The 11,850-nt window shown below is 59.2% G+C and overlaps 1 protein-coding gene across 1 annotated transcript in view; it reads left to right on the top strand.

Annotated features, from left to right (window-relative positions):
* The window catches only part of SCAP (SREBF chaperone), a 64,376-nt gene extending 58,206 nt beyond the window's left edge, over positions 1–6,170 (top strand). The window contains exon 24 of the mRNA XM_026842749.1: positions 6,114–6,170. Coding sequence (XP_026698550.1) covers positions 6,114–6,170 — 57 coding nt within the window. The remainder of the gene's footprint in view (positions 1–6,113) is intronic.
* Positions 6,171–11,850: the final 5,680 nt, after the last annotated feature.

The raw sequence follows: 11,850 nt of genomic DNA, 5'->3' as shown, positions 1-11,850 counted from the left end.
GGGGGGGCTACTGGCCCCTCACCAGCACCCCCCGGGCTGAACCCTCAAGCTGCAGCTCGAGGATCACCCCAAGGTGCTTCCCCACCACCCCGGGGGGGACCCCCCCGTTTTATGCCCCCTCGGGCAGCACCTACTTCTCCAGGATCTGCTGCCTGTTGGCCTCGGCGGCTTGGCAGGTGGCCCGCACCTTCTCCAGCAGCTTGGCGGCCTTTGCCTCCAGGTCGGTGTAAAAGTCCTTCCCCTCCTGAGATTTCTTCATCAGGTCCTCGTAGGCTTCGTAGGAGGCCACCAAGGTCTGAACAGTGGTGTTCCACCTGCAGGGAGGAGGCCCAGGTGCTGAGCCAGGCTGAAACCAGGCAAGGCAGGAGGAGCCCTGCTCCTGGGGAACCCACCAGCACCCACCTGGGATGGGCATCGGGCCAGGACAAACTGCCACCAGTGGCCCCCCCAGCATGACAAGGGACAGGCTGGAGAAGCCAGCAATGACCCCACACACTCAGACACCCCTGGGAACTCTCTCCCCAACCCCCCCCACCACTCACTTGTGCTCCACCTCGGCCAGGGCCTTGCGCACAGCTGCGTATTTGACATTGGCATCTGTCAGGGCCTTCAGGACGTTCTCCTGGGCAGCCAAATTCTGCTCCAGGTAGACCTTGATCTGGTCGTACTTCTTCAGCTGCTCCTCAAAGAGTTTCTGCCGAGAGAGGGGGAGGATCTGAGGGGCTGCAGGAGGTGGGGAGGGGGCAGAACTCCTGCTGTATGAAGGGGCAGGTGACACCCACCTTCATCTCAGAGCAGTCGGTGGTGACCAGCGAGGTGGTGATATCATCCTTCTGGATCATCTCACGCAGCTGCTGCTCCAGGGACAGCCGCTGCTCCCTCATCTCCTGCACCTTGGCCAGGATGCGCTTCAGGTTCTGCAGCACCTGCTTGTCATCTGGGGGACAGAGGGAGCTTGCTGAGCAGCAGCACCGGACCCCACTGAGCTTGGTGTGACCCCCCAGGGCCCCAGCCTGCTCCCAGGACACACCATGGGGGTCCTGGCACACCCAGTATTAAAGCCAGACATTTTCTGGGGCAGTAACAGGGTGTATGACCCCACACCAGGACCCCATATGACATGTTTATGGGGATGAGCCCCCACCCTGCCTGGCAGTGCCAAGAGGGCCCCGAGCTTTGAATGACTCAAGTGTGCCCAGAGAAGGGCAACGGAGCTGGGGCAGGGTCTGGAGCACAGGTCTGATGGGGAGCGGCTGAGGGAACTGGGGGGGTTTAGTCTGGAGAAGAGGAGGCTGAGGGGAGACCTCCTGGCCCTCTGCAACTCCCTGCCAGGAGGGTGCAGAGAGGGGGGATGAGTCTCTGGAGCCAAGGACCCAGCGCCAGGCCCAGAGGGAATGGCCTCAAGCTGCGCCAGGGCAGGGTCAGGCTGGCTCTGAGGAAGGATTTCTGTGCAGAAGGGGCTGTTGGGCGTTGGAATGGGCTGCCCAGGGCAGGGGGGGAGTCCCCATCCCTGGAGGGGTTGAAGAGTCGGGCTGACCCAGCTCTGAGGGATCTGGTGGAGTTGGGAACGGTCAGGGGGAGGGTCATGGTTGGGCTGGAGGAGCTTCAAGGGCTTTTCCAACCGAGGTGTCTCCGTGACTGAGCTCACCCACTCACCTTCGGTCAGGGTGGGCGAGGGCAGGGCAGCCCGGACCTGCTCCAGGGGCCCGCTGAGCAGGCGGAGGTTGCCGATGTGGAGGTTCATGGCTTTGTGGAGCTCAGTGTTGGTGAAACTGGCCTTCTCGTGCACCTCCACGTACTTGGAGCACTCCTTGCTGACCTCGGCCAGCCCTGGGGGGGACCCTTGGGGTGCTGGGGCCTTCCCAAGAAGCTCCTGCAGCTTCCGCTCCTGAGCCTCATCCTCCTCGAGGAGGTCTCGGATCTCCTTGAGGGAAGCTTCCACGTCGGTGAAGACCCCGGAGAGCGCTGCACAGGAGAGACACAGGGGCTGGTAACGGGCTAGTGGCCCACCCTAGGCCTGAGCCCAAGGAATAAATCTGGCCATGGGCAAGCAGAGAGGGCGAGGAGAGCCTGCCCCAGGTGCCTGGGTGCTGGGCTCAGGGCTAGGTGGCCTGGCCCACCAGGAACCAGCATCCCCCCCACAACTGGCCAGCAGGGAAAAATGCTTTGGGGTTAATGGATTTGAATCAGGACGGAATCAGCCTCCCCACACAGCCCTCAGGGGCCAGCCCAGTCACACGTGTCCCCGCCGCAGGTCCTCATATCCTTACCCTGCATGGACTGGACGAGGTTCTTGACGGTGTCGGGGCGCACGCTGAGCGCGGCGCATTTCTCCATCAGGACAGGGGGGATGTGGCTGTACATGTCCAGGTTGTCCACGGTCTCAGGGTCCAGCTGCATCGAGTCCATGAACTGGCTATGGGTGAGAGAACAAGGCCCTGAGGGGTGGCAGAGCCCCCTGCACATGTCCCCCCCCCCATCCCAAAGTGCAGCAAACTGCCAGGTGAATTTGGGGACCAGAACCTGCTGGGGGGAGGGGGGGGAACAATCTGCCTCAGAGCTGGGCAAACTGGGAAACCTGGTGAGGGGATGGTGGGGACAGCCCTGTGCCAGGCCACAGGGAGCCCAGAGGGGAGGAACTGGCCAGGGCCCCGTTCAGGCACGGCCCACACGTACTCCAGCACTTCATTCTTGGCTTCAATCTTTGCCATCACATCTCTCAGCAGTTTGGCCTTCTCCTCACTGTGGCAGCAGTGAAAAAAACAACAACAAAAAAATCCTTTAGTGCTACAAATAGGGAAAACTCCACTGTAAATCACAAGACCCAGGGCAGGGCTGGACACAAGGACTGTGGGTGGTTTGGTTCCAGCTCCCAGGGGCTGCGTTGGGGCCCCTCAGAGAAACACCCCCAGCCCTGTGACCCTGGACCCACCTGTACAGGGACGAGGCCTCGTGGGCAGCCATGGGCACCAGTTTGGCAAATATATCAGGGCCGGTGACAGCTGGATCCGTGGGGTTGACAGGGAGGGCTTTCACCAACGGGGCACCTGGGGGTCGAACGTGCAACACACCCATCTGAAACCTCCCTGAGGAACTGGTTATTCCCAAGGCAGGTCCACGGGGACAGGAAGCCCGCAGAGTCCCGTGGATTCACCGTGTGTGTGCATTCCATGGGGAGCTGGCATGGCTCACTCTCACCTTTCACAGACTGTAGGGTGTCCAGTGCAGGCACGGCTTCGTGGTAGATGAAGTCATTGTCCTTTTTGGCTGAATTATACCTCGAAACAAGAAACGATGCTGCGTCAGCGAGGAGCCGGCAGCTTCCCTGGCTCCCTGAGCTCGCTCCCAGCAGGGACAGGCCCTGGGTCTCTTGGGCTCGCTCCAGGGAGGGTGAAGAGCAACTTCTATGGCAGCCACATGTGGCAAGAGCCTCAGGCAGCATGGGGTGCTCAGCTCCATGTGTTGGGGCACACTGGGGACACCCCCAGGGCTGCTCTGGCCACCGAGCACAGAGAAGCAGTATGGTTATGTCCAGGGGTTGCCCCGTGCATGGACTCACTTGCCACCAATCACATCCATGGTGAATCTCAGGGCTTCCTGGACGGTTTCTGGCTGGCCCTGCAGAAAAGAGATGGAGTTAGTGCTGGCAGGGAACAGGCATCACTGTCTGTGTGCCACGGCCACAGCATGCCTGGGAGCCCACTGCAGTTCACCAGCCATCTCCTTGTGCCCCAGAAAGAAATTGGGAAGGCTGGAGGCAGCCCCAACTCCTGTGTGTCCCAGTTTCACAGGCAGACCTGGTGGTGGGGCCGTCCTGGGTTTCCTCAGCACCGACACCAGGGGCTCTGTGGGGAGCCCACCAAGGTGGCAGGGCTGAGAGCCACAGAGCCACGACCTTTTCAGAGCTGCCCGCGGGCTCCTGGGTGATTAAAACTGAAGCAAACCCTGCTAAAACCCTGGTAGACTGAGCAGCCAGGAGACACCAGAGCCTTGGGCTTGACTGGATGTCCCAGAGGGAAACAAAGTGACACTTTGAGAAGCCAGCATGGGTTTGCCAACCTTCTGAAGGGCAAGGAGCACTGCTGAACAGACACCAGTTCTCATCCCCCCAGTCTGGCAGCCCAGGGCCCAGCACAGGAACTTTAAAAACCCCTGCTACTGCTACAGCAGGTAGAGCAGGAACACACCTTTGCCAGCTTGATGGCTTCATTGAGTTTATCCAGTGCACTCTGGAAGTAGATGACCTGCAGAGAGACCAGGAATTAGACTTGGCACAGAAGCAGGTGCTGCTGCTGCTTTGGCTGGGAACACCATCACCAGTCCCTGAGGGCCACAGCTTCTACAGCACACTGGAGCTTTCCAAAAACACCCACAAATGTCTGCAGGAAGTAGGACGTCGTTGGTGACACACTGGTGTCCCCACAGCTGCAGATACCCAATTGGCACATGACAATCTGTTCCAGGACTCAACTCCTTCAACCACAATTCAGATCCCAGACCAGATGAGGTGGGCGGACGTGGCTCTGCTTACCCTCTCCCCAAACTTCTGCTGCTCCTCGGCCTGTTTTCCCATGTGCAGCTGCAAGAAAACACACACCAGCAGTGTCAGAGCTCAGTAACTCGAGGGAGAGCTTGGAAACGGGCAAGAAAACCCCCTCAGAGTGGCCAGAGCCCACCCACTGGTCACACCATAGCAAGCATCACACCTCAGTGGGCCTGAGCAGCCCCAGCCTGGCTGGGAGCAAAGGGCAGGGTCACCCCACTACAGCCCAGCAGCCCCTCAGATGGACTCACATGGGCCACAGCAGCAAAATAATAAATTTTCATTTGAACCAGCTTCTTCCAGTCCTTCTGGATCTTTCCCAGCAGCGAGGCTGTCTCCGAGTTCTCCAGCGCCCGGCAGGCCTCTTTGTAGTAATCCACCACCTGCAGAGAGTTTTTGGGTGTTTGGGATCCCCCGGAAGGGCGGATCCCGGGTGGAACTGAGAGCAGCAGGGGAAAGGAGGATTCCCCAGCACCAGTGTCTGTGGCCAAGGTCTCAGATCACCCACCCAGCACAGCAAAATGGCTGGTGGGGGACTTGCAGCTGCACTTTGGGTCAGAGCCAAGGACTAGTGACATCACCATGATAAACCCACCCCCCACGGGGGTTAGAGTCAGAGAAAGGTTTGGTTGCGAAGGACCTTAAAGATAATTCAGTTCCAACTCCCCTGCCCCAGGCAGGTCCACCTTCCACTAGCCCAGGTTGCCCAAAGCCCCATGCAACCTGGCCTTGAACACTTCAAAGGGAGGAAGCAGACACAACTTCTCTGGGCAACCTGTGCCAAGGCCTCACTACCCTCACAAGAAAGCATTTCTTCCTTCTATCTGACCTAGATCTCCCCTCTGTCAGTTTAAAACCATTAGCCCTCACCCTACCCCTACACCCCTAATGATGAGTCCCTCCCCCCTTTCCTGCAGCCCCTTTCAGCCCTGGGAGGCCGCTCTAAGGTCTCCCCGGAGCCTTCTCTTCTCCAGCTGAACCCCCCAACTCTCTCAGCCTGTCCTCACAGGGGGGTACTCCAGCCCCCCCCAGCATCTTCGTGGCTTCCTCTGGCCCCACTCGAGCAGGTCCGTGTCCTTCTGCTGTTGGTGCCCCCAGAGCTGGACCCAGCCCTGCAGGTGGGGTCTCAGGAGAGGGGAGCAGAGGGGGAGAATCCCCCCCTCGCCCTGCTGCCCACACTGCTCTGGGTGCAGCCCAGCACACGGGTGGCTTTCTGGGCTGTGAGCTCACATTGCTGGCTCACAGACAGTTTCCCATCCACTAATACCCCCAAGTCCTTCTCCTTGGGGCTGCTCTCCATCCCCTCCTCATCCAGACTGGATTTGTGCTTGGGATTGCCCCGACCCATGGGCAGGACCTTGCCCTTGGCCTTGCTGAACTCCAGGAGGTTGGCACCGGCCCAGTTCTCCAGCCTGTCCTGGCCCCTCAGCTCAGCATCCCTTCCCTCCCAAGCACCTTACACTCTCCTTTGAGGAGCCGGTGGTCATGCTCACAGCCAACTGTGGCTGCACACGACACAGGACGCCCCTCACCCCGAGTTCCCAGTCCCACCCTTTGCTCCATGCTGCAGGAGCAGGGCTGTGCTGGGAGCCACCAGCACCAAGGCAGGAGCTCACCTGGGCACTGATCCGGGCCACCAGGAAACTCTTTCTGTTGTCCAGCATGGACTTCTCCAGGAGACACTCCTGCGCCTGGCCCTGCCCAAGACAAAGGGGCAACACTTAGTGTCCCCTACACCTTGAGATGCCATCATTCTTCCCTGCTGCCCCCCAAAACCTCCTCCCCTCCTGCAGGAGGGAGCCCCTCGTGCCTACAGCAGCCTGGAGACACAAACAACCCCTGTGGGGCACTGGGGTCCTGTTTCACCCAGCTCCAAGCGCTCTGACTCTGTGGGGAGCCCCCAATCCTACCAACACCCCCCTCCTCATCAAGTAGCTGCTGCCCTCAAGCTGCACAAGGAGCTGTCCCAGTGTGACCAGTGCCCTGGTGGAGGCAGAACCCAGTTTCTACCAGCATGAGGTTGATGTTGAGGCTGAGGATCTGGTGGCTCATGTCGACGCTATAGGAATGGGGGAAGTGATCCCGAAGGTAAGTAAAGGCCCCGGCAGCACACTGGAAATGGGTGCAGGAAACCTTCATGCCCTGAGAGGATAGGAGAACATGTGTCAGGTGAGCTTGCACGCACACCAAACCAGCAGAGGTTGGGCTTCGGGTGACAAACTGGAGTTTAGACGTTCCCCGCACTCCTAATGCCCCCTCACAGACCCCCAAAAGCAGCCGCCGCAAGCCTGAAGCAAATCCCTGGGGCTCACAGGGCTCAGTGGACACCCCAAGCTGTGTGAGATCTGCCCCCTCCTGGCCCTACATGCTGAGGGTGGAAGAGCAGCGCGGCCAGAGCCTTGCTGGCACAGGGACAGCCAGGTCAGGGCAGGGAGGGACACAACTGCCTCTTGGAACACTCGGGGTCAGAGCAGGCGTGCGTGTCACGATGCTCGTAAGCATCCAGGTTACGGATGGGAAGTACTAGGTGCTGCTGGCTCGCAGCTGTTAACCACACAGCAGAGAAAAGTCATTGAGGGAGGAGCTTGGGGATTGTTACCTCCTCAGACACTCTCTTGTCCATGGCGCCCAGCATGGAGTGCAGTGCACCTGTGGAAAGAGGACACCCCTGCCAGTCCCAACTCCACCACTCCTGCAGAGTGGATGCCTCGTACCAGAGAAGCCTAAATCCATGGCAAGTCAGCCACAGACACCCAGCAGCATTCAGCTCACTCTCCATGCCCATGGGATGCAGGGAACTGTGGTGCTTGGGATGCCCATCTCGGGGTAGAAGGCTGCACACCAAGTCAGTTGGTACAGGGAAGTCCCTGGGCTGGAAACAGCCTCTCAGTACTGAAAAGTAAATATCTAATACCCTCTTGGTTTAACAGGTGCATTTCTTCCAACTTTTGGGAGCAGCCTGCGGCTGTGGTTTAAGCTAAACTCTTTGCTCTGCACTCCTGAGCTGCAAGAGGCAGCTGGAACACCAGGGATGGGAGTGTTCCTCCTGTGTGAAGTGTCCAGGGGCTGAGTGTCACCTTCCCTCTGGGGCTACCAAAAAACCTCCAGTCTGAGGCACGATTTTCCACAGCTGGATAGCAAGGAAGAGGGTACAAGTGTTAGATTTAATGCTTTTGAGGAGGTGGGGTGCTGGATGAGCTGGAAAAAGCCTGACTGGGCCCATCACTGTGCCAGAAAGGGCATTTGTAATGCTGCAACCCCATGTCCCCCTCCTTGGCACAACTGCTGACTGAGACCAGCACATGGTCAGGCCATGCTCAGAGCAGGAGGAAAGGAAAGGAGGCTTCAGACAAAAGCTGGACTCAACCTCTTGTGCAGCTCTGACGCTGAGCACTCAGCCCCACGGGCAGCATAGAGGAGGGGAAGAGGCACAACCAGGCTGGGCCATGGCTGGCAGTGGGACCTGGCGGGGTGCTCTGAGGAAAGCTGACCTGGAGCTCAGAGCAGAGGTTGGGCAGAGTTGGGGAGGACGCCCCTCACACCCAGGGCAGACCAAGAGGGTCTCCAAAGCCCTTACCCAGGTTGTAGAGGATGCACGCCTGCTCATACTTGATGTCCTCGTGAGTCACCGTCTTGCCTGAGAAGATCTCAGTCCTGCGGGGAGAGAAGCCTGGTCAGGAGTTACCGTGTGCTGGTTACAGGGGCCACGAGAAGGATTTTCCCACGGAGGTTTGGAGAAGGGTGTCACCCTGGTCATCGAATCGAGGTGCCGGAGGTGGTGGGCAGGATGGCCACTTCCCAAGGGGCACCCAGGACACCCCTGCACCCCCCCAGGTGCAGCCATGGGGCAATGGGGAGGAGCATATTGGGGAAGGAGGTGCACAGGGAAGAGGGAGCCGGTTGCTCTGGTTTGGATCAGCCTCTGCATTTCCAGAAGCTCCCATTGGGGGCCGATCCTCCCACCTGCACCACCCAATCCCCGTAGCAGAGAGAGAGGAGGGGGAGAGAGGGGGCTGCTCCTGACCAGGTGATGGGGACCGCTGCCTCCTGCTCGGCGCCCATGGGGATGCGGCTCTGCAGGTAGTGGAGTTGGCCGAAGTACTTCCGCAGCGTGCTGCAGCCCTCGAAGTCCCTGGGCACGTTGACAGCGCTCTGGAGGGGAGACAGGAGGGAAAAGAAGCTGCCCTGGGGATGGGACCGTGCTGGTAGGAGCAGGCACCTGCCTGATTTGTGGTGAGAGCCACGGGCAGGAGGGGACGGCCAGAGCTAGGTGAGATGGAAAACAATGCAGCTAGAAAAACAGGTCTGTTCGCCTAAAAATGAGGCTGGAGGGAGCCACTTCCTAGATCCAGAGCAACCGGTTTCAGGGATGAAGAGTCTGCACAGGCTCCAAAGGGCAAAATAAACAGGGGGGAAACTGGGGAGCAATGGACAAGGGGGTGTCCTGGACAGGGCACAGGACCCACTGCCACAGAAAAAGCTGTGCTGGGAAAAGGAAGGGAAAAGCCAGAGATCCTGGAAAGGTTTCCCAACCTCCCGCTTCAGGGTTAAGCCCACGGGCAGAGGCTGGTGCTCCCTAGATCCTGGGCTGGGGGTATTTAAGCACCCACCCAGCTTCATGCCTGCGGGAATCCCACCACTGTGCTTTGGAGAGGCTGTTGAGGTGACCCCAGTACTGGCACCACGAGTTACCCCAGCTCTACCCCACACATCAGGCTTATGGCCCCGCTACAAAACCTTCAGCACAGCACAAACAAGCACCCGTTCTGGTTCTCCAGCCAGTTTTGTTATGTCTGGGCTGTCAGCTGGCCCGGGCTGAGGCTGTGTCTCTAACCAGTGGCCTCAAAAATTGAAGATCCCACTGACTAACACAACTAATTGGGCTCTGGAGCTGAGAGCAAAGGGCTGATTTATTCCCTACAAATGCCTCAAGCACTAGCCTGACCACACAAGACAATTCCTTTCACCCAACCAGGAACTTGTAGTCAACACAAAACTCCCCAAAATCAGGAAAGGGGATAGAGCAGAGCCCTAATTCCCAACGCCTGAATGCTCCTTGGGAAAACGGAATCATCTTGAGAGCCCAGGACACAGCCCAGCTGCTAAAAGCCTCCTCCGTGGGCACCTGGTGAGGAAGAGGAGTAGCAGTGACAGCTCTTCTGCACAGCCCCTGCTCCAGGGAGGTGGTGGGAGCAGCAGATGCATCCTTGAGCACAAGGTGGGCAATGAACCAGCTTCCCCCACATTCAGCTTGGGCAGGTCTCACTAAGGCCATGAGCGATTCGGGAAGGAGCCCAACTTACCTGCCGGAGCAGCTCCAGCTTTCGCAGCTCCTCATTGTAGTTCTCTGGGTTCTCCCCATAGTTTTTCAGGACAAACTGGAGGGAGAAGAGAGGGGTGAGAGCCTGTCCCCATCCAACACCTAGGGCCACCTTCCCAGCTCTAGAAGGGAAACCTGGGAGAAGCCCCCATGGCAGGTCTGGCAGCATGAAGGGACATGTGCTGGCTCAGGGCCTTGCATGTCCTGGCAGGGAGCTTGTTTGCCCCCCAAAAGCCCCCAAATCTTCCACCTCCTGCTGAATCTCAGCTTAACACAAAGCCAGGGTGCAGAGTCCTGCAGAGACAACGCCCTGAGGAGAGGAACCAACCCAGCACACGCCAGGAATCAATGGGGACCTTGGAGCTGGGGTGGAAAAAACTGGAATCAAGCGACTGTGAGTTCCTGAGGAGTCACCAGTGAATGGAACAAACTGAACTGAAGTCACTCTGGAGTCACACCTGATGCCCCTCTGCACCTGGATGGAAGCGAAGTGCTTCCCAGCCTCAGGCTGTGCAGGATCCTCCAAGGGTAAGGGAGGTTGGGGACATTTGAAGGGCTGCCTGCCCGCTCTATCACTTCAGCTCAAGGTTAACACAGCTCAGAGTTTCCTCTCCTCCCTCTCCGTTTCAACCAGGGCACCAGGTTTCTGTTCCCTGTCGCTTCTTTTGAGCCAATAAAACAAAGTGTGTTTCTATCAAACATCCGTGGGGAAGTCTGGTTCACAAAACAGATCTCCACCTGCTGCCATGCGCAAAAATTCCCTCAACAACCCCCTTTTGAGAAGTCACCAGTCCCTGAGCCCAGCTCAGACCTGGAGGCCACTGTCCCCTCCGCTGCCACAGGCTCCTGGAAGGTGGCATCACGGCACCACCAGCTCTCCCAGTGCTCGCAGATGGGGATAGGCCAGGCCAGAGCCACACCTTGTCCCGGCCAGCACGGCATGACTCAGCTCAGCTACCCCACAGCACCTTCCTCCTGGCTCAGGGAAGTCCCCACACCGCTGTCGGGGTCCGACAGGACACCAGCTGCACCTCAGCACCCCAAAAAGCAGCAGGGTGGGAAGCGGGTGGTGGCATGAAGGCAAGAGAACCCCTCCCATCCTCCTCCCACATCAATAAATCATGCTTTTCAGCTGTAGGCGGCACTAGAAAACGCCACTTACAGGTGGAGCTTGTTTACAGCTGCTTAATTATGAACTTCACCTCTCTCAAGCTATCGGTTCTGTCCCCATTGGGGTGGCAAGGACAGGTCGTGTCCCCACAGCCCTCGATGGTGGCCTCCAGGAAGGAAGGAGCCCACCACCTTGCACCCACTGCACTCTTAACCTTCCTCCAAGGGTGCCACAAAGGGATCGAGGCTTTTAGCTGACTGATAATCACTCAGCTCAGGCAGTTGGCGGCAGGAGAACCAGCTCCCCTCCTCCTCAGTTCCCTCTTCCACGCGAGCCCGTGGTGGGGGAAAGGAGACGTGAGGGATGGGCCCTCACCGACCCGGATCTCCTAAGGACGCCGACCACGGCGTTAGCAACGAGTGCTGCCGGGGGAGGCGGCTGGATCCGGCGGCGGGAGTCAGCAGAGTCACATGCACGGGGACAGACTTGCCAACTCACCGCTCGCCCCCGAGGTGGCTGAGGAAGGCTCTTCCTGGGCTGAGGAGTGCTCCAGGGACTCCCCGCTCCTCAAAATCTGCCCCCCCCGGCAGCACTGCATTAGCAGGGACCCAGTGACCCCCTCGCAGATACAGCTCCAAGGAGTCCCGAAGCCTCGAGGAGGCAGCGAAGGGAGTAGGGCCAAACCAGGGGGGCTGAGGGGGGCACAGATGCACTCGTGGCCTTGCTGCCTCTGTGCCACGCAGGGCAGAGCCACTACCGGATGACAAGCCACCGTGGGCCCAGCTGGTGGGTCCCAGCTCCTCACCCCCTCCCTGGAGCCCCCCAGGGCTCTGCCTGATGGTGCCCCCAGCCCTGGTGCTCCCCACACCCCCCTCC

Source organism: Athene cunicularia (genome assembly GCF_003259725.1).
Source record: "Athene cunicularia isolate RWA chromosome 2 unlocalized genomic scaffold, athCun1 chr2_part1, whole genome shotgun sequence".
Taxonomy (NCBI): Eukaryota; Metazoa; Chordata; class Aves; order Strigiformes; family Strigidae; genus Athene; species Athene cunicularia.
This window is presented reverse-complemented; position numbering and strand designations above follow the sequence as displayed.